At 48.2% G+C, this 19,854-nt stretch overlaps 5 protein-coding genes across 5 annotated transcripts; 3 read left to right on the top strand and 2 right to left on the bottom strand.

Moving 5' to 3' along the window:
• Positions 1-8,633: 8,633 nt before the first annotated feature.
• On the top strand, positions 8,634-11,101 carry FPSE_11689 (uncharacterized protein; the record flags this gene model as incomplete). The annotated part of the gene is made up of 4 exons (XM_009264806.1): positions 8,634-8,788; positions 8,842-8,882; positions 8,939-9,371; positions 9,418-11,101. 4 exons carry the CDS (start codon positions 8,634-8,636, stop codon positions 11,099-11,101), a joined length of 2,313 nt encoding a protein of 770 aa, XP_009263081.1.
• A 1,061-nt stretch (positions 11,102-12,162) lies between these two features.
• On the bottom strand, positions 12,163-13,124 carry FPSE_11688 (uncharacterized protein; the record flags this gene model as incomplete). The annotated part of the gene is made up of 2 exons (XM_009264805.1): positions 12,163-12,485; positions 12,557-13,124. The coding sequence occupies 2 exons, from the start codon at positions 13,122-13,124 to the stop codon at positions 12,163-12,165; spliced, it is 891 nt and encodes a 296-aa protein (XP_009263080.1).
• Positions 13,125-14,398: 1,274 nt separating this feature from the next.
• FPSE_11687 (uncharacterized protein) lies at positions 14,399-14,836 on the top strand (the record flags this gene model as incomplete). Its single annotated transcript, XM_009264804.1, has 3 exons — positions 14,399-14,479; positions 14,610-14,731; positions 14,782-14,836. 3 exons carry the CDS (start codon positions 14,399-14,401, stop codon positions 14,834-14,836), a joined length of 258 nt encoding a protein of 85 aa, XP_009263079.1.
• Positions 14,837-15,246: 410 nt separating this feature from the next.
• Positions 15,247-15,840, bottom strand: FPSE_11686 (uncharacterized protein; the record flags this gene model as incomplete). Its single annotated transcript, XM_009264803.1, has 1 exon — positions 15,247-15,840. One exon carries the CDS (start codon positions 15,838-15,840, stop codon positions 15,247-15,249), a length of 594 nt encoding a protein of 197 aa, XP_009263078.1.
• A 466-nt stretch (positions 15,841-16,306) lies between these two features.
• FPSE_11685 (uncharacterized protein) lies at positions 16,307-18,283 on the top strand (the record flags this gene model as incomplete). The annotated part of the gene is made up of 5 exons (XM_009264802.1): positions 16,307-16,532; positions 17,058-17,468; positions 17,515-17,875; positions 17,926-18,183; positions 18,235-18,283. 5 exons carry the CDS (start codon positions 16,307-16,309, stop codon positions 18,281-18,283), a joined length of 1,305 nt encoding a protein of 434 aa, XP_009263077.1.
• Positions 18,284-19,854: the final 1,571 nt, after the last annotated feature.

Raw genomic sequence — 19,854 nt, 5'->3', positions numbered from 1 at the left:
CTAGGGCAGGGTAGCTACGGGGCAAGAACTGAAGCTATAGGGCTACTCGTTTTCTTTCATAGCTACTCGCCATACATGGCTGACACTCACGTCACTCAGCGACAAGATCTCCCACTTGATACAACAACACACCAGGCTGGCATACAATTAAACCTCTCTCACAGTAAAGTTCTACGGCCCATTCTAGTGACCACCTAGTTTCCAGCGTGACACAGAGATAAGAACAGTTCCATATGTCCCATGCAAAAAGGAACTCTTGAGTACATCCACAAAATTACACAAATGAACATCCGCCAATATATGCTCGACGTCAGAATGTATCAACACATACTCCGACTTGTGACACGGCTTTATTTATTGCAGTGCAGCAATAATTCAAACGGGTTCCTTCGCTCTCCAATGATTTTCTCCTGCATATATCACGGCAGGATTGAGCTATGTTACAGCAATTGCAGACTCAAAACGGTGTAGACCCCAATTGGTGCTCAGTCTATGTCGGTAGTTATTGGGTTGGCCTATATTCATTGCTGTATAGTTCATGTTATCTGCTAGATATCATGGGACCCATGGTAACTTGTAAATGCAACCCAGGATTAAAGTCGACAAGTTTCTTTGCTGGACTCTTGTACCTTCAGAAGGTGCCCCTATCCTAGACAGTCCTGGACATCTCCAGCCCCGATCAACCCGTTAGAAGTTAATTCTACATTAGATTTCGGAACGCGGCAGTACGTCTGTTACATGCATTATCGGATATGCAGCTGGCCGCTTGCCACGTTGTGAGGCATATGCACAAGTGGACCTCCAACTATTCGAACTCTGTACAACAGTCTAGTTCCGGTACTCTCTACACGTCTATTCTTACTGTTGTGTTGATGCTTTCCTCTACATGTGCTGATAAAGCATCCCCTTCATTCCTTTCTTCTCTGTGACTAACCAGACTTGGGTCTTTGGTAACTACTCAACACAACTACATGACCTACATCATGGGTCGTTGCGTTTCGTCATAGGCGATAATCTATACTGAAGAATGCAAAATAGATTGAGTCTCTCAGAATTCTCAATTCAAGTTTCTGCGGTATGATGGTGAACACAGATGACAGTAAGCTTGTCTCTCAAAAGCTTAGCAGAGGCTTCTTGAGAGACACGGCTTAGACAAACTAGACATCGATAGTATGCCAAAAATGGCATTGTAAAAACGAGTCCTATGACCATACGTTCTCTTGTCTTGAATATTGCTACATGACATCAAATAATTTCTTATGCGCCTACCCTGTACAAAGCAAACACTTGTATTTCCACGACTTTAGTGCAAAAGCAATATACTTATTTCACCCGTAACTGACTATACGTACAGTTGAGAGAATTTCGTTATTTCAGCACATAATTAAAATTACAATACAGTAGCCAGTCGCGATGCGTTATTCAACAGTACCTACCTAATGTTATGAAAAGCACTTGCACGCGAGCAGATCGATAGCATGTGAAGTCATATCATGTTCACGTGTGTACTTCAGTGACATTGGCTACCAAATGGGCCCCTCTCTCCTAATTATACGATCCCTGGACATGTCGATCTCTACAAGTCTCATTAAACCACTTGCTCTGTCATGGTGTTCTAATTAGACATAAGAACATATCGCGGGTTAGTATCCCGTTGTCGCAGGGATACGTGGAAAACAACTAAGACATGCATGATCAGCGCCGGAGTATCCGTAGGTACTGATTTGGACTGGAGGTGGGTGATGAGGTACGGATTATGTACTCCGTACAGCCCGTTCATATCATGATGTGCTGACGCCCGACGGGCACATGCAATATTCTAGAAATCCCATGGAGAGACCCGCTTAGGTACCTGGGTTGAAGATCCCCCTGTGATGTCAAATTTAGCACGCGCCCCATTTTACTTAACTACTGGGTCCAGCGTAACGTGGTTCAGGCCACGGCCGTTTTTTGTTTTTATTTTCAGCTCAGGCAGGACGATCATTGTCCTGAAGAGTTAAGCCCAACGCGGTTCAGCCTTGTGCACATGTATGGACGGAAGAGAGGATAATAACGAATATAATTCTCGTAGATAAAGGCCCGCCAAAACCCATACTCGAATACCAACCAGCCACTGCACCAAATGACCGAGCATTAAATAATCATCATTTTATTGCCGAGGACGAACATGGAAAATGTGAGTCGACGGGTGGGATGATAACCAATAGTGTCGAGGGAATCTGTGTTTCCAGCACCAAACGATTTAAGCGACGCCTAAGCGAGGATAAAGCGATGGGTGCGCACCTCTTGTAGATCATACTAAACAACGGTGGCCCGTAGGTGGTTCAAGATCATGGCGGGAGTAGGGGAGATCTGGTAAGGCCCCTTTGTCGGATTCTCACCTGTTTATTGACTGGCATGTCCACATATTGATGAGCTGATCGTCAATGACTGTAGCTACTCAAAGCTGAGCGCATGTGTGATTGGAGAGCTCTCGGAGACCCTTGGTCTGGGCGACAGAAAGTCCTGATATCTCAGCCTCACTTTATCTGTTCAGTCGTGGAGTGGATACAGCGGGAAGAAACAAGAAACAGGCATGTCACATAATGCGTCGAGCTTCAGGCAAATTTGTGATACATGAATGAGGAGCGGCAGATAAATAAGTGTGAGAAGGATTTGTGAACACTTAGACACAGACATAGACAGGCCCAAGCCTACCTTGTCTCCGGTGGAACCAGACCCGAAAGGATGGGTCCATCAACACAGGGAGACGAGAGTTTTTGATTCATTCCTTTCAAGGATTGAGAGTGACTGCCTAAAATACCAATACTTATGACAATGGCTTCTCTGCCAAGTTTTCGGTGTAGATGTGATATTGGTGATGCTGACCAGCTCATCACCGGTCGTTCATTTTCGCTGCACATATGGAGCAGTAGTGAAGCGTGCTACAGTGCATTGCAGTGCATTCTGCAGCCAGTCGATAGCTTCAATTATTACAGCAGGGCCGGCAGCCGGCAGCAGACAATAGAGCAAGGTCGGCAGATCGACGATGTGAAAGAGAGCAAGCAACGTGACTGGTCGGATCAGAGCGGATCAAGCAACGCCTAAGGACGGCTAGCTTGAACGGTCTATCCCGGGGCATGGAAGTATAGTTTTGCAGTGTAGCCTCATTGGGCTCAGTGTTGAGCCTCGCTCACTAAAATAGGAGTGGTTTCGTGGACCTCGCCCACGTTGGAAAAACGCCAATACTCGGTCCTTATCCCTGACCCTGGCTCTTTTAGCTGGCTAGAATCTAAACTCGTCCCATGTCCATTTCATCGTCCTGCCAAAATTGTCCAAAGAAGTTTGGTTCTGTCTGGCCCTACGTCATTGACTGCGCCGTTGGACAAAAACTACTGCCGGACCATCCGGAAGACGAAAGTTCACATTACAGCTATCATAATTAAACAGAATGCTCCTAAGCAAAGAGATTAGGCGTCACTGCAAGGAAATAGGGGCTTGCAGGTAGGGCGAAGTATGGGATGGGACATAAACAACAACAAAAAAGCTTGTTCTACTCCTTCTTTACCAGTAGGTACGCGTCCATACATATTTGGACCACACTGAAAGACGCGTACTCGTAACTAACTACCTAGTAGTGGGTGGTGACGGAATGTGGGTTTATCCTGCAAGGTACAGCACGACAAGACAGGGGATATGTCCAGGATCCACGATCGATCTAGTCAGTAAGTACCTCAAAGGTACATGGTCAGTACATACATACTTTACTGTTGTCTCTTTAGTCTATCATCAGGCTCTTCCGTATTTTATTCTGCTCTGCTCTGAGTCGGAGACATCGATTCAGTGACTTTGACAAATTCCACAAGCTCCATCAGTGACATTGTGAACTGTCAAGGAAGCTAATTAATCGAGTCTGCCAAGTAACTGGCACACACTATCCAGTTTGGTGTTGGGGGAATACCAGTTTAACCCCCCTGATAGCCCTGGCAATCGTGCCATGGCAGCGGAGCAAACGCGTATCAGGACCGCTGCTCCATATGATGGGGATGGGATTTACTGCCAAAGCCCCATACATGCCTGGAGAAGAGAAAATTCGATGCTGTAATATCCGTAGCTCTTCATGCATGGTTATGCCTTTCGGAGGAGAATAGTGTCAAAGTCTGCAACTTTAATTATACTTAGGCCATAGTATAGACGGGGATATTGATTCCGGTTTTTGAGTGTAACAATGGACGGAAGCTAGCAGCTTGAATCTTGATTTCCATCTATCCGTCGTAGATGGATGCTATTATAGGTATCTACGGAGTAGCAGTAGCAGGACAAGTAGATCACCCAGTTCCCTACCTTTGCAGTGTATTGTGTCATGCGTGCTGGGTTGAGAAGCATTTTCAGATGGATAAAAAGTCAACTAAATTTGCTGACATCATCTTACTAGCCCAATCAAGAAATGGCCGTTGAAACGAAGCGGACAACAGTAAACTCAAATGCTAGGCTGTTGGGGTTCTAAAATAGAGCGCAAGAGACGGGAATGGACAGGGCGCGACTGCCCCCACCAGTCGATATCGGTATTGTTTCAAAGCTTCAACACCAAATGAATGCTTTGCATACCATCCTCTTCGACTCTGTATAGCTTCGACAAGTTGCACTAGCAGTCATGGCTGTGAAAGGCCGCTCGGTACTTACAGAAAGCCCTTTTTATTTGAAGAGGGTAGCAGATAAGAAACCGCTTTGCCCGCACAACCCAAAGCAAGCGGAGGATGTTTAATCCCCGGTTGGTGGAGGGTGGGAATTATTCCGTTTATCCACTACTGATTATCTATACTTGGCCAGTTGTTCTTCTTCTGTCTTGGGTTATCCGTCTGCGTTCTCCTCTTCGTGGCGCAGCATTGTGGGATGCCTGCGTGTGCTGTGCGATGCTCCACGGCGTTGAACTCTACACGAGGTTTTGGTCGCTCTGCATCTTGGCCAGAGCGGATAAGTCAAGGATGTTATCTTTGGCATGTGCTCGCTTCGCTTTCTTGATGATAATGCGATGCTACTATAGGTGACTTGTGGCGAATTTGGATACAGCCACCCATGTCGAAAACCGATTGAAATGTCATCCAAACTGTGCACACACACACACATATGCAATCGCTATTAGTTGTATTATAGCAAAATCTCCGTTGTTGGTGCATCCATGTCAGCAAGACAAAAGTAGTCGTAATAGCAGAGAATCCTATTCGAGATTAGGACAGGGACAGGACATATTGTTGAGGGGTTTCAGAAGCTGGTTGTCTGCATGTTGGTTAGTTTTTCAACACAGAATCTTCGGATGGCGACATCACATCATTTTACCCGTTGCATTGGCGTGTTGTACTGTAGTTTACTCCTCCTCCAACAGCGCAGCCCTGTGCCGCATGTGGACGTGAGAACGGGATGTTGCTTGTGGGGATCACAATAGCAAATCTGGTCTCGCTATGTGTGTGTGTGTGGATGGTGAGGGCCCTACGGCTCTAGGCAGGCAGTCGAGAGGAGGCGGTTTGGGTTTGGGTTTGAGTTTGGGCTGAGCAATCGAGTCAGGGTGCCATTGATTTACTGTTGGAAGCTTCTCGCTTCTGGGGTTTGCTTCGTATCCATTAGGTGGTAGAGTGTTCGTATGTACGGATAGACCGTGCCTCATCGATTCCCCTTGTTTCCTTCTCCCTTGACTGAACAGCAATTTCTCCTCTCCTCCCTCGCTCCTTTCTTTTCGACTTTTGTTTTTTGAATTCTGTAAACTTCAATTTTGCTGCATCAACGACCGACCACTCGCAGCTTGACGTCCTTTTTCCCTCTTTGGATATTTCGGGCAGTGTGGTGGCGTCTGGGGAAATAATCAATACCTACCTATCACCGACACAGGTGGAAAAGAAATCGAGAGCGGAGTCCGGACGAAACGCAAAAAGACGAGGCGAACTCGACCGAAACGAAACCAAGGCGGACAGCGAAACAAAACGATCGAGCTGGTCGAAAATAAGAATAACGATAATAACGACAACCAAGATCGAGTCATCATTCTCAAACTTCGGGTCATTCTAGACGTTTGAAGTGATTGATTAATTAATCTCGAACCGTATTCGACAGACAGGCGCCTGTCTCGGACGAACGAAACAACTGTACACCAAGACAGCCTGATATTGATTTGTTTGAATATCGACGGATCCTTTCCTTCAAGCCTCATCAGCATTTCGGTCTGTATAATCTTTTAATCAAGCTTAAGCTCGCGTACATTCTCTACGTTGTGGGGACGAACACTCGATTCATTGGGTCCCTCACATCCGCCCGCTCCGCCCGCAGTTCGCACCAACCGATTCATCCTCGCCGGGGTATCTCTACAGTACAGTATTGGTACATACAGCATCCATGCTACGGGGCTCCGTGGACTAACAGCAAGTCTCGAAACGAACATAGGCCTTCCGTGTCCCCGTCGTCAGCATTCGTCACTGCGTTCGCGCCACTGGTTTTTATTCTATTTTTTATTGTTGGGTTAGGAAACAACTCAATTGAAGGGGATCACTGAACTACTGCGAGAGCAAGGAAACCATCAATCAGAACTTGTAAGTTTGGTCAATTTTTTACTATGAACTGTCTGAGGCTGGTAAGCGTTACAACCTCGTATCAATTGAGTTTATGTAGCATGCAGACAGCATCTGCTGCTCATCATGACTTGAAAGTCTATCCATCATCCCATTCTCCTCCATCCCTTCCTTCACGCATGTCACAACCTAGCCCACCCCTCTATTAATTGCTCATCACCAATCCCTTGTCTCGTCTGTCGTTGGCATTTGTCTGGCCACAGCAGAATCAAATACGGGGTTTGCATTTCTTTGAGTGGCCTTGATTTTTGGGGTTTTCTTCTTCTTCTTCCCCTTCTTCACAAAATCACAACCACAACCACAATCGTATACATCCTTCCTCACATCTCATTTCGTCACCCATCCATCCTCTGTCATCTAATTTGATCCTCCCAACCACTAACAGCTCATGATATCCGTCTTCACTCCTTCGGACTGAGCCACTCCCGCAAATCGCACATGCCGCTACCTCGTCGAGGCCGGGGTCCCCTTGTCTTATTTTTCCTGTATCTAAGCCTCTCTGCACATACCTACCTTGTCGCTACATAGTGTGTACAGCACGCACTTATTGCTTGTTGCTGAGACTGACCCCTTGTCAAGCTTGGTCCTCTTGGTACCTACTTTGTTGGCCTATCTTTGTCCACTCGCATTTTCCCTTTCTCCCACACGCCTCTAACTTTCCTTCTTCTTGTCAAGATTGCCTAGCCTCCCCTCCCCGGAGCATCGCATTGCATTGCATAGCATAGTTTCTTGAATACCCCCGGCACCCAGAGAGATTACAGTGGCTGTCTCGTCAAGTACACTTCAGGTAGGCACTACGCCTTTTCTTTCTCGGCGGCGCCTTACACCCCTGCCACCTCAATCCAAATTGAGACCCAATCATTCACGAGCCATATCATCATTTACACAGCCAGCCAACACGCACGTACTGCACTGTTGCTCAGATCAGAAACCGAGAGGGACCCTCTCTTTTTCATCAAGCCGAAGCTGATTGATTCAAGGCAACACGAGGCTCTCCAGTACACTTCCCTGGACTTTCGCCTGTAGTACGTACGACTGCGAAAGAGAAATCGGAGGCCCGCCGTTCCCGCACCGATACCTAGTACCCAGAGCCAAGTCCGCGCAACTTGATCCGCGCCCGCTGTGAGATTTCTAAGCCTGCTTGATCGAGCTCCAATTCTCTTGTTGCAGCTTCTCAGCTTAACCAACCCACTCTCGCTCCTATAATCTGTCCGACTACAATCCCCAGATAATCTCCCACCCCCCATTTGGTGCAGCGTCCACCGAGACCATCTCAGCTCTCGTCCCACTCGTCACACTCACTACTTACCGACCGTCAACTTCTCGTTGCTTCGTTACCTATCGCGAATTGACGCACGAAACAACACTACAGAACACCCCTGGCACGCCATCCTGCCGGTTACGCCACGATTTTGACCCCGTCGCTCGTTGTTTCTACCGCTGGCTGTCACTTCTGCCGCCTTCATCTCTCGCCTGCGACGCCTTCCTGGCACAATTCCTATTCGACAATCTCCCTCTTCCGAGCCGCTATATGCACACTTGAGCTGGACTATCGCCTTGGATTCTCGTATCATTCTCGTCGCTCACATTATCACCCTCAGAAAACGGCAATCATCGTCACTAGAAGCTTATCCATACCCTGCCATCCACTAGGGAGGTACTCCGGATCTCATTGCGTTGTGTCGTGGTACCCAATATACGCCCCGAGGCTACGGGTCCGTCGTTAGAAACCGCTCCGCTACACCCTCACTGGCCTAGGCCACTATTCCACATCAGGACCCGCCAGACACTATGGCGCCTGTATCGCCCCGGCTCAAGATTCTATCAGGTTTGTCGTTTCTTTTCTTACAATTCTCCCTTCAAATCTAGAGCTAGTTCACGCAGAAACCAGCTGGCCTACCATTCCTTCATTAGTTCAACACCGCCTCTTGCCATCTTTCCTATCTTCCTTGTTCTCTATTCACTCGTTTGACTTCATAATCTCACGGCAACCGTCAGGACGGTTGTTCGTTTAGCGACCCGCCTTTACTACCCATCATGGCGAACCACGAGCTAATGTCTGTTTGTTCAGTGGGAGGAAACCCAGTTTCAGCGTTCTTGTCATGGAGACTTCAGGCCACCAATGCGTGTGATGTGACACTCGTTTGGAAATCTGGCTACGACCATGTGGCACAATATGGAATCTCGTTCAAGTAAGTGAATCAGAACATTCAACTTTCGACCACATGCTAATTGAAGTCTCAAGGTCCCCAACATTTGGTAACGAAAGATTCAAGCCTCGGCATGGTATGTCTTCCCCTGCTACCGGGCTTCTTTGCAGCATGTTAACATGTCAATCGCAGTTGTTCGAAATCCCGAAGATGCCGCCAGCGCACGAGACGGTCCCTTCGACTATGTAGTACTTTGCGTCAAGGCTTTGCCTGACGTATACGACCTCGCCTCCGTTATCGACTCGGTCGTGACTCCTCAACATACATGCATTCTCGTTAACACAACACACACACTCGGCGTCGAAGCTGCCTTGGAGGAGAGATTTCCTACCAATGTAGTCCTGTCACTCGTCTCAGGTGCCGAACTTACACAACTCGGCCAGAGTGAATTCGAACACAAGGGCCCAACCGATATCTGGATCGGTCCAGCTACTACTCCCAACAACATTCCAAAAACTATACAGGAGGATATGGCTCAGGCTTTAGCGATGACACTTAGCTCCGGCCAAGTAGAGTGCAAGGTCTCACCAAACATCCGTCAACAACAATACGAAAGAGTCATAGGGTATGTGTTTTGCATCATGGAATGGAACCTAGCTAATTAAGTACAGACCTATCGCCTTCCATCCCATCAGTGTTATCTTTGAGACGCCCAACCATGCCCTGCTTTTGGAAAAGGTTGGTGTTAAGGACATGGTGTCGGACGTCATTGATGAGCTGCTTCGCCTAGCCAACGCCAGCGGTTGTAAATTTGAACCCGACTTCAAGCAGAAGACGATGGATGAGATGACCAAGACTTCAGGGGAGAGCATTATGTGGCAAGACTACGTTGCTCGAAGACCGATGGAAGTTGAGACTTACTTAGGCTCGCCTATCAAGTTGGCCAGGGACTCGAACATCACACTCCCTCGGATCGAGACCCTTTATTCAATTCTCCATAACCTCAACCTTGTCAACCGCAATAGACCCAAGCCTGGCGACCCGAACGCGAACATAATGCCGCCCGCGTCCCCCTCAGCGCAGACAGTTCCCCGAATGCCCTCTCAGAACAGCCACCGCCCTATGATGAACGGAATGCCTAACGGCAACGGAATGCCACCTCGTCAGCCCAGACCTCGAAACTCGTCAAATTTCAGCCAAGGTGGTATGCGCCGTGGTCCACCACCTATGAACGGCGGGCCACCCAATGGCTATGGCCGAGGCCCTCCTTCTATTAATGGCGGTGGATCGCGTCAGCCTTCCAGGAGAGGTTCACTGGAAGAGACCAACTTGGAGGAGTTCTCTCACCTAGTACTTTACGACGATATTCCTGAAGGCTCTGAACCATCCGTCACCGGAGATCCCTCAGATATCAACATTAGGGAGCGAGAAATGGCTTTACGGCAGCGAGAAATGGCTCTGCGCGAGCAGGAAATGCGAATGCGTCGTGGACCACCTCCATCCGGCCCCCCGGGAGGCCCTGGTCCCCGCCGTGGTCCTCATCCTATGCGCAACAGCAAGCAGGTGTTTGACGACGATGATGACGACGACGATGATTACTTTGACCCCACGGCTAACGCTGCCGCTCCTATGATCGACCCAGACAATTTTGACATGATGAGTGTAACATCAAGAAAGAACCGAAAGGCACCAGGACCTACTCCTGGTCAATTCCGCCGTAACCCCGATGATATGCCACCTCCCACCAGAGGTGGGAGGTTCAGACCCAACTTTGGACGCAATCGATCCAGTCAGGTTGGCGGCCATAGCTCTATGACAACCGAGAACATTCTTGAAGATCCTCTCATGAGCTGCTCCTCCGATCGATACGGATCAGTCGATCGTGGAGCAATGAATGCAGGCTCTCGAGCAAATTCGCTGACAGCCTCAAGGCTAGACGACATGCAGTACGGCCCGGGTCCCGGAGGACCTCCCGGGATGAATGGTGCATTCCCTCGACGCGCAAGTCAATCCCCTGGGCAGCCGTACCCTCCATCGATGCGTGGCGGCAGCCGCCGAGGATCGCCACCAGGTGGCTATGGTCCTCCCCCCGGTATGAACGGACGGCCATCACCCCCTGATGCTATGCGCCAACCTGTCCCCCGACATCCGCCCGGGCAAGGAAACTCAGTAGCACCACAACAAGTTGAACAACATATAGGGGTGAGCGCCCTCCATCAAACTAAGCCTAGGAATGTTCGCAGTCTGACGGGTAGTGCGAGCGCCAGCGCGGGCAGTGGTGAATTTGACTCCGAACAGTCTGCAAACAGCAGCCAGGGCAGCTTGCCCCCACGACCCCCAATCGGTGTGCGTTAGGATACGCCTTGACGGCGGTGATATCGGGGGAGCTGTTGCCCAACGTTGGACGAATGAGGCTTCGAGGTTCTGATTTTCGCAGTTACGGAGTTCCGGTTATGCTTTTTATGCCGCCAACAGAGGACCATGCATTCATTGGTTTACTCGTTGGACCTGTTGAGGCCATTTGTACTACATTTATTCATCTGGCTTGAACAACTATACGACACGCCACTCGGCGAAGACGACCCTTTTTTCTTTTTGTTTTTATTATACGCCCCAGCTCCATCAGAAAAACGCAACGACACGACAAAAGTCACAGTCACTTTGGACTATTCTCAGACTCAATGTCTTTTTTTAATTATTCCGTTCCCAACACATTCCGTACATACACATTGAACGATCAAACAGAATAGCCTGTCTTTGGTAATACCGCATTGGAATCATGGATTACGTTCTGGTGCTTTTCAGCATATAATCAATCGTCCGTTGTTACAAGCCCTGTTGAGACAAGCTTGTGCCAATGGATTGGGGTTCCAACGAAGACCGAAACCCATCTTTGCGATGACGATTTGGGAAAAAGTAATTGAAGGGCTGGTGGTAAATGGGCAAAGCGAAGGCATTGCAGAAGCTGAGCATGCCTTTGTTTTTCTTGGTTGTTGAAGTGCCCTCCCGGATGTTTGCATGGAAATGTCATGAAAAAAGCTGGGTGGAGGTAGCAAACAGGGAGGGACTATGAGCCATTGTTTTCTTGATGGGTTTACATAAGTACATTAGACTAGGATGGTTGTTTCTTTTTCTGGTTAATCTGTTCATTGCGAGAAGTCATGGGATGTGGGTAGGAAACTTGTCCACGAGCCTCAAGAGTTTCTGTTGGAAACATACATAGATACGAAACAGTAGTAGGCACTGATGAAATACATTGAAAGAAGTTCTACAGATACTCCTCGTCCAAACATAATCAGTCTTGACAATTTCTAGCATTCATGGTAACTGTGGTCAAGGTAAATGTGTGTATGAGAAAGTGTATGGTATAATCATAATTAATTATTGTAGACAACGGCTTATTATGTCAACAAGGCCTAATACGTCAATACGATTGTAGCTAGAATAGATATGAATAACGCCATAGGTGCGTAGGCTGCTGTTCTCGTGCCGGCACTGGGATCTTCACTTCCTTCCGTGATATTCCTCGCACGCAAGCACAACACCGTGGGCTGCAAGACATCACCCAGGTCATAATACAACGGCGAGCGGCGACCCCAGTTGATTATTACAGTCCAAACACCTCGAACAGCTTCCTCGTAAGCCTCCTCCTCGGTCTTCGCAACATTGCTTGATCCTATGAGCTGCGGACGAGTGGAGAAAAGGGTGCTGCCGTTGAACTGACTACTGAAGTTCCCAACTGTATCAAGGTTAGGACTTCGTTTCGAACAGAAAGAAGAGAGATAGATAAAGCTGAAAAGATAGACTTACTGCTGCCGCTACCTGTGGTGCCCGACCCTCCATACCACTTCTTACATTCAGAAGGGACACTGGGGACGGTTCCACATTTCTGTCTATTATTGATATAGATGTTTGCAGAATCCTTGATGGACTCAATGCATTCTTCAGAAAGAAAAGAACTGCAGTCTCCGTCGTCATGTTGAGCATCGCCGGTTGCTCCAGAAGTGAGAAGCCCAGGAGGCCAGAAAGTCGCACAGGCCTGCCAGCCGGTAGAGTTGGACTCTGGCAACTTCATCCCATCCGGAGCTTTGATGCTGATATCGGTGCCTGGATATGGAATGCTCTCTGGGTCAGGGTCGTCGGCGATGTTAGCCACTCGAATGGTAGCCGACCAGCCGCCGGCAGTTTTATTGGGCGGGAAACTATCCGATACATCATAGGCGTTGAAGTAATATGTTCCCGTTGCATTGGCATCTTCAAAGCGAGCTTGCCATTCGTTGGTGGTCAGGTTCACACCAGGTGGTACGCCAATGCCGTTATGACCACGAAACGCGACAGCTAAGGAGGCCAGGGCCGTCAGTGAGATAGTTGTCTTCATAGCAGATTACGAATAGTAGTACAATAGAGATACGATATGCATGAACTAATCACATATATTTATGAGGTACTTGATGCCTTGTTATATAGACAACATCCAGCATTTTGATCGACATCAGTTTGTGCCCCCAAGAGGATATTCAATGCCAATGCTTGGCATCAAAATATCCTTGGGGCTGATTTGATGTCCTGGAAGGCTGAGCGACGTGTTGGTCCTGGATTCAAATCCTTCGTGTCTGGGCCAAGCTGGGCTGAACAGTTTACTGGTGAAATATGTCTGGGCAGACTGCTACGTCTGAATCGAAGAAACCGCATGGTCCAAGTGACATCATTCCGCCCAGGTATAGAGGGCGCTCTTGGGACTTGTTGTTGTTCTGCAACTTATCATTCTTCCATGTGTTTCTTCTGGACTTCTTCCTGAGCTCCCTTCTTGTACAATTGTGAACATGACAAGAGTGAAGTCCCAGAAATGCTCTCAGTTCTTGCAAGAACCACAGAGGCCTTAAATCAAAGAGTGACCTACATCCTATCTTCATTCTCAAGTCGAAATTAGTAGGCGGTTTGTATTTAATGGCAATTTGTTTGTTGCTGCAAGTTGCCAAGACAAGAGAATACGCGTGCACACACAATGTGCCTTTGCTTAACATCATAACTTAGTTATGTGATGGTCTAAATTCACCGATCGGCCGTTATCCTTATTCAACTTGCTGGTCGGTCAGACCCAAGGCTGACTGTTGGTTCTTTAGAGGTGGTGCCGGGGACTACCAGATTCGGGAAGCAATCGCCCAAATCGGCGTATGCTAACCAGCACATAGAGGCGGTATACATCATGTTTTTACCTATGAAAATAGGTCTATATAACATGGCATGATTTGATTCTTTAGAAGAAAGCCATATCATATCTTTAATTGTTAGAGAAGCTGAAGCCTTGGCTTTCTGATTGTTAAGGCAACTATGTGATTCAGTGATTGAGCCAATGAGATTGTCAAGTGCACGGGTCTGTTAACTCACTCAAATGACCCCGCCTGTATGTAAACAAACCACCATCAATATCAACCTTTCAAGTTGTTTGCAGCTTTTGTAGCTCTCAAGATTCCAACGCACAAGATCTGAAGCATAATTCGTATTACGAGTCCGATCCGATCACATCAACTTGACGCCGCACATACTTCCAGGCGGTTCACTGATCTTAACGAGCACTCGATTAGAAGTGCGCCAGTCCATTCTGTCACCTTTTCCCATCATTCATTGAAAACCATCTGCAAAAACATCAACATGGCTACGCGCAACGTGACCGGAGCTCACGTACGACAGAGCATGATAGCCAGTGGAGGCGCCGTCAAGGCCAGACAACTCGTGAGTTCTTCAAAACCTTGTTTTGAACTCTCTTATTTGTTGTTATATAATTAAAGCAATACCATACTCGAGTTTCACAGTCTTTCTTTGTGCTAAAACTGCTGGTCTAACATTTTTGTGCTTGTAATAGGCCCAACTTAACTCGCAACTTGCTCAACTATCATCAAATCTCTCCGACACAGAAAACCTGTTACGCATGACAAGCGTTCAGGCGGAAGCAATGCGGGGACTGGGCAGCTGGCACGGCGGACTGTAAGTGATACCATCAGGAGTTTCTATAACTCCATATATGAATAGCATAGCTTACAAGAGACAGGTTCATGGCAGCAAGCAAGGTATTGGGAGAGGAGAGTGTGAAAGAAGCTGGGCAGCCTGGAAAATAACCACGATAAAGTTGATGCCACACGAATATTAGTTTTATATTTATTAATAGAAAGGCGCGAGGATAGAGCCCAGGCGGTGTCTTTCTCGATCTTCTGTCTTCCCAACATTATCCCACTTGTAATGGCTTGAGCTACTAGGTGTAAAACACCATACCCTGATTCCTGATATGCTGCAACATACCTTGACACTCTAGATCTGATCCCTACTATTACAAAGCTTCGGAGAGCCGCATGGTGCTGTTCTTTTCATCTATACCAACATGGGCCAAGGCCAGTGGCACATTTGGACCATGTGCCTTTCATTCAGCGCCTTTCAGTGTTAACGGCCTGGAGGCTGATCATGCGTTGCTGGGATTGAACAGTAAGACTTTATTTACTTCCAGCTCAGGGTCCTGGAGTCTGACCTGGCGTCTGACTCGGTGTCTGATATGGCGTATCATTTGGTGTAATCTCCATCGAAGAGTTGCATCCCCTGGTCTCGTTGCTGCTGTCTTCTGTACCTTCTTGTCGTTCCTGGTTGCGCAGAGCTTTCCGCTTCTGTCTCGGCGCACTAACAGGGTATCTCTTTACGTTGCCGCACGTCCTGCACTTGATACTCAAAACATCGGCCCATGGTTTTCTGCCTCCTTTGCTAGCATTCTCCACGGTTGATGTGCAAGTATCACCCTCAATCTGCAGAGTGTCGCAAAACTTGCATATGGCTTGTTTCATAGCCGGGCTTTGTCGTATCTGTGCTTTCTGTGTCACAGCTCGTAAGTCTGTCACGGCTTGGCGAGACAGGTTTTGCAAGGCCTTTTGCTCGTTTTTTGTTGACGCAGAAGCACTGTGCTCCTGGCCTGAGGTTGAGGATTTTGATAGAACATCTTGCCTGACTAGAGATTGTTGCTGAGCGAGATACGAAGCTGCTTGGTAGAGATACGATGCTCTTGAGTATATGATGCGGTTTTGAACGCTCTTATTCTCCTTGGCCTTCGCCATGAGGACTGACAATTTTAGGATATTTCGTTGAGGAAGCGTACAGATTGTAAATTAATTCTCAGTAAAGCTTATTGCGCCTAATTCTCACGTGCCAGTGCATGCCGGAAAATTTTACACTGTATTAAGCTTCATCACGTGATAAATGAAGCACAGGCCTCGTGGCCAGCAGCGACCTTGCACTGCTCCTGCCTGTTTCTGGCACCTCCCTTCTCAGCCTCAACAAAGACTCTTTCAAGTCATCCTTGGAACGAGACTGGGTTCGACTTATCTTTTCCCCATCTCATCTCAAATCTGCTTCATTCATCGTTTTTCTAATTCAGTGGCACACCCGGCCACATCTTCGACTCTACGGCGACGCGATTCGAACGCATTCGCGTCAGACTCGTCATTGCAGCTCCGCTGCAGAGAACAGCTTTCGCGATAGCTTCCACACCAACAGTCTAACAGCTCGTGAATCACAACCAAAATGTCTCACGAGGAAGATCTCATCGATTACTCCGACGAGGAGATCGGTGGCAACGAGACCGCCGCGACTGCCTCCAACGGCAAGAAGGGCGAGCTCGCCGCCGGTAACAATGTCGACAAGAAGGGCAGCTACGTTGGTATTCATTCGACCGGTTTCCGCGATTTCCTCCTGAAGGCTGAGTTGCTTCGCGCCATCGCCGACTGCGGTTTCGAGCATCCATCGGAGGGTCAGTCCTGATATTCTAATACCCTAAGTCATCATATCCCTTTCCTTCAAGCGTTCGTCCATCTCGCAAGCAAGAACAAATGGCCAAATATTTTCCGCAATTGTTATCGTCGTCGTCAAAGGTGGTTCAGGAAAGTTTTGAGGTGGTCCGAGCATCCGGGCGGAATGAGCGAGAGACGTGGCTCTCCGCGAAACCACAACTTTGATGTCAAGATTATCGCGCGAAAGCGGATAAGACATCATTCGTTGTTGCGAACGGATTTCCTGGATAGAGACAAGAGCGAACCGAGAAAAACTTTCAAGACATCAAGGAGCTCTTGGTGCTCCTCCGTCACGGTTGCTTGCGCGACCATCTGGCCTTTAGGTGTCGACCTTCGGGTTACTATCACGCCCTTCTGTATCACCGCATCGGTGGACCGTGCGAGAATTCATTATGGCTAAGCTGCGACGATGGACGGACACTTGACATTACACCCGTCGTTCGTTGCTTCTTAGAAACCCACTCTAACCTCGATTCGATCGACAGTCCAACAAACCTGTATCCCCCAGGCGCTCCTCGGTGGTGACATTATCTGTCAGGCCAAGTCCGGTCTGGGTAAGACAGCTGTCTTCGTTCTTGCTACGCTTCAGCAAGTCGAGCCCGTGAACGGAGAGGTCTCCGTGGTTGTCATGTGTCACACTCGTGAGCTGGCCTACCAGATCCGCGACGAGTACAACCGCTTCAGCAAGTACATGCCCGACATCAAGACCGGTGTCTTCTATGGTGGTACTCCCATCAAGACCGATGTGGAGACACTCAAGAACAAGGAGACCTGCCCTCACATCATTGTCGGTACTCCTGGTCGTCTCAAGGCTCTTGTCCGTGACAAGGCTCTGCGTCTTGGCAGCGTTCGCATCTTTGTCCTCGACGAGTGTGACAAGATGCTCGATCAGCCTGGTGAGCACTTTCCTACATTCCTGGCGGCAAAATACTAACCAGTCAGACATGCGCACTGATGTGCAGGACGTTTTCCGTGCTACTCCTCAGCAGAAGCAGGTGATGATGTTCTCGGCCACCCTTTCCGAGGAAGTCAAGCCTATCTGCCGAAAGTTCATGCAGAACCCTACCGAGCACTACGTCGATGAGGACACCAAGCTCACTCTCCACGGTCTCCAGCAGTACTACATCAAGCTGGAAGAGAAGGAGAAGAACCGCAAGCTCAACGAGCTCCTGGATGATCTCCAGTTCAACCAGGTCATCATCTTTGTGCGCAGCACTGTCCGCGCCACTGAGCTTGACAAGCTTCTCCGAGAGTGCAACTTCCCTTCGATCGCCGTTCACTCTGGTGTCAGTCAGGAAGAACGGTAAGTTGCCATCAATCCGCATGCGTCATACTATTTCTAATTTTGCACAGTATCCGTCGTTACAAGGAGTTCAAGGAGTTCAAGAAGAGAATCTGCGTTGCTACCGACGTTTTCGGACGAGGTATCGACATTGAGCGTATCAACCTGGCGATCAACTACGATCTGTCCAACGATGCCAGCTCTTACCTGCACCGTGTGGGTCGTGCTGGACGATTCGGTACCAAGGGTTTGGCCATCTCGTTCGTCAGCACCGACCAAGACCAAGAGGTGCTCAAGGAAATTGAGAAGCGATTCGAGGTCGCTCTACCGTAAGTTGGCTTGCTCTTTGCTCGCCCGTTCCTTTTACTAATACTTTGCAGTGAGTTCCCCAAGGAGGGTGTCGACGCCAGCACTTACATGGCTTCTTAAAGTGCCCGACAACACTATAGTGGGCACCACCACGACAAGAGCCAACTTCTTTCGCTGCTACGAGCCGATATTAACAAGCTGGGAAATTGGAATTGAGATATTAAGTCAGCGAAGGGCAAAAGTTGCAAACGTTTTAGTCTTGGTCAAATGTATTGATTGTGTTTAAATGGATTCGTACTACGCTATGGTCGGCTCTAGCGAGCCAAGTTCGCTTGCCGTTCAACAAGTATGTGATGTATCTGCCAGTTCCCGAGTCTCGCCACCCACAGAGTGTTGGAAATACCTTTGAGGTTGCTTGTGTGTTGCCTTGACCCCACCACTATTGTTTTGTGACTGGGCAGTATCATTCGTAGCGGAGCTGGGAGTTGTTTTCTTTGTCGCGATGTTGGTCAGATCGGGTATGTCACACATAAGACAAGTTCGGAAAATTCCTTTTGTCGTCTGAGATATGATTTCTCCCGTCAGCACGAACGACACTCGATTTTGCCATGTCCTCAGGGTATCAGAAAAATTGACTGCTAGGAACATAAGAGACAAAATTGTTAGGCCAGCTTATGCTGCTTAGACTAAGGTTTTTAGACTACTTATTTTTATACCTTACGACGTGAGAGGCCAACTTTTCTACTACCCACTAGCGTGTGCATGGTTGGTGGTATGTTCCTGACATGGAATCAACCTTGTGCTTTGCAAGTGCTTATCCTGCCTAGGATGTTTCCAGGCAGATGGTGTCCAGGCTGAGACATTGGGCGTAAGCTAGTTGTATAGGGATTACAGGTATAGGCTCTCTAAGCCGCTCTATCTACTCCGTAGTAATTATGCAATTGCCTTAATGAACTCGAATCTTGCACTGAGCGGTAATACTGTATGTTTTGGAACCAGCGACCGTAACAAGACTAACGATCTTGTGGATGGATTCAAGACTGCCAGTGTCAACTACATACTCCAGCCATGACTGTATCATGAACAGCGCCCTTGACTTCCTTGTCTACCTGTTCGTCCCAGGGAAAGTATGTCAGTTAGAAAATTCTAGGCTATTGCGTTCATATTCGGATTCACTACATTACGATGCAAGCTTGTCCGCCTGATCAACACTCATGATTACCTAACTGGGTAATAAACGCCCCCTGTCTTGCAGCCATACGCCTTTAGAGAATATTCGACATGTTTCTGCAAGGCCTTCTTTACCTTTTAACCTGCAAACTTGCTCGAGTGTAAGCGATATCGGCTTGTGGCTTCTGACATCTTTTGGTTTTGGTTGAGGTTAAGCCTTGTTCTCCATCACTTCTGGAACGGTGCCTAATATGACAAGGTTTTGCTTGACATTCACGATCCAGCACATGATGACGATTCCCTCGACAAGGTAAAGCAGGCAGGATCTATCTGATTTGATGCGTGCTTAATGGCCGTGTGAAACCGACAGAGCAGAGCCAGAGAGACATACATGCGCAAGGCGTGGACAGGGCTAGGCAGCCACGTTTTCGAGCATGTGCTGTGCAGCTGTCTTGAAATCTGACGGTGAAGAGGTCAAGACCAGGGTGTGGATGGGGGGGGGGGGCCATCTTGATGGAACT

Source organism: Fusarium pseudograminearum, chromosome 2, assembly GCF_000303195.2.
Source record: "Fusarium pseudograminearum CS3096 chromosome 2, whole genome shotgun sequence".
In the NCBI taxonomy this organism is placed as follows: domain Eukaryota; kingdom Fungi; phylum Ascomycota; class Sordariomycetes; order Hypocreales; family Nectriaceae; genus Fusarium; species Fusarium pseudograminearum.
The sequence above is the reverse complement of the archived record's forward strand: the minus strand, read 5'-3'. Positions and strand labels throughout refer to the sequence as shown.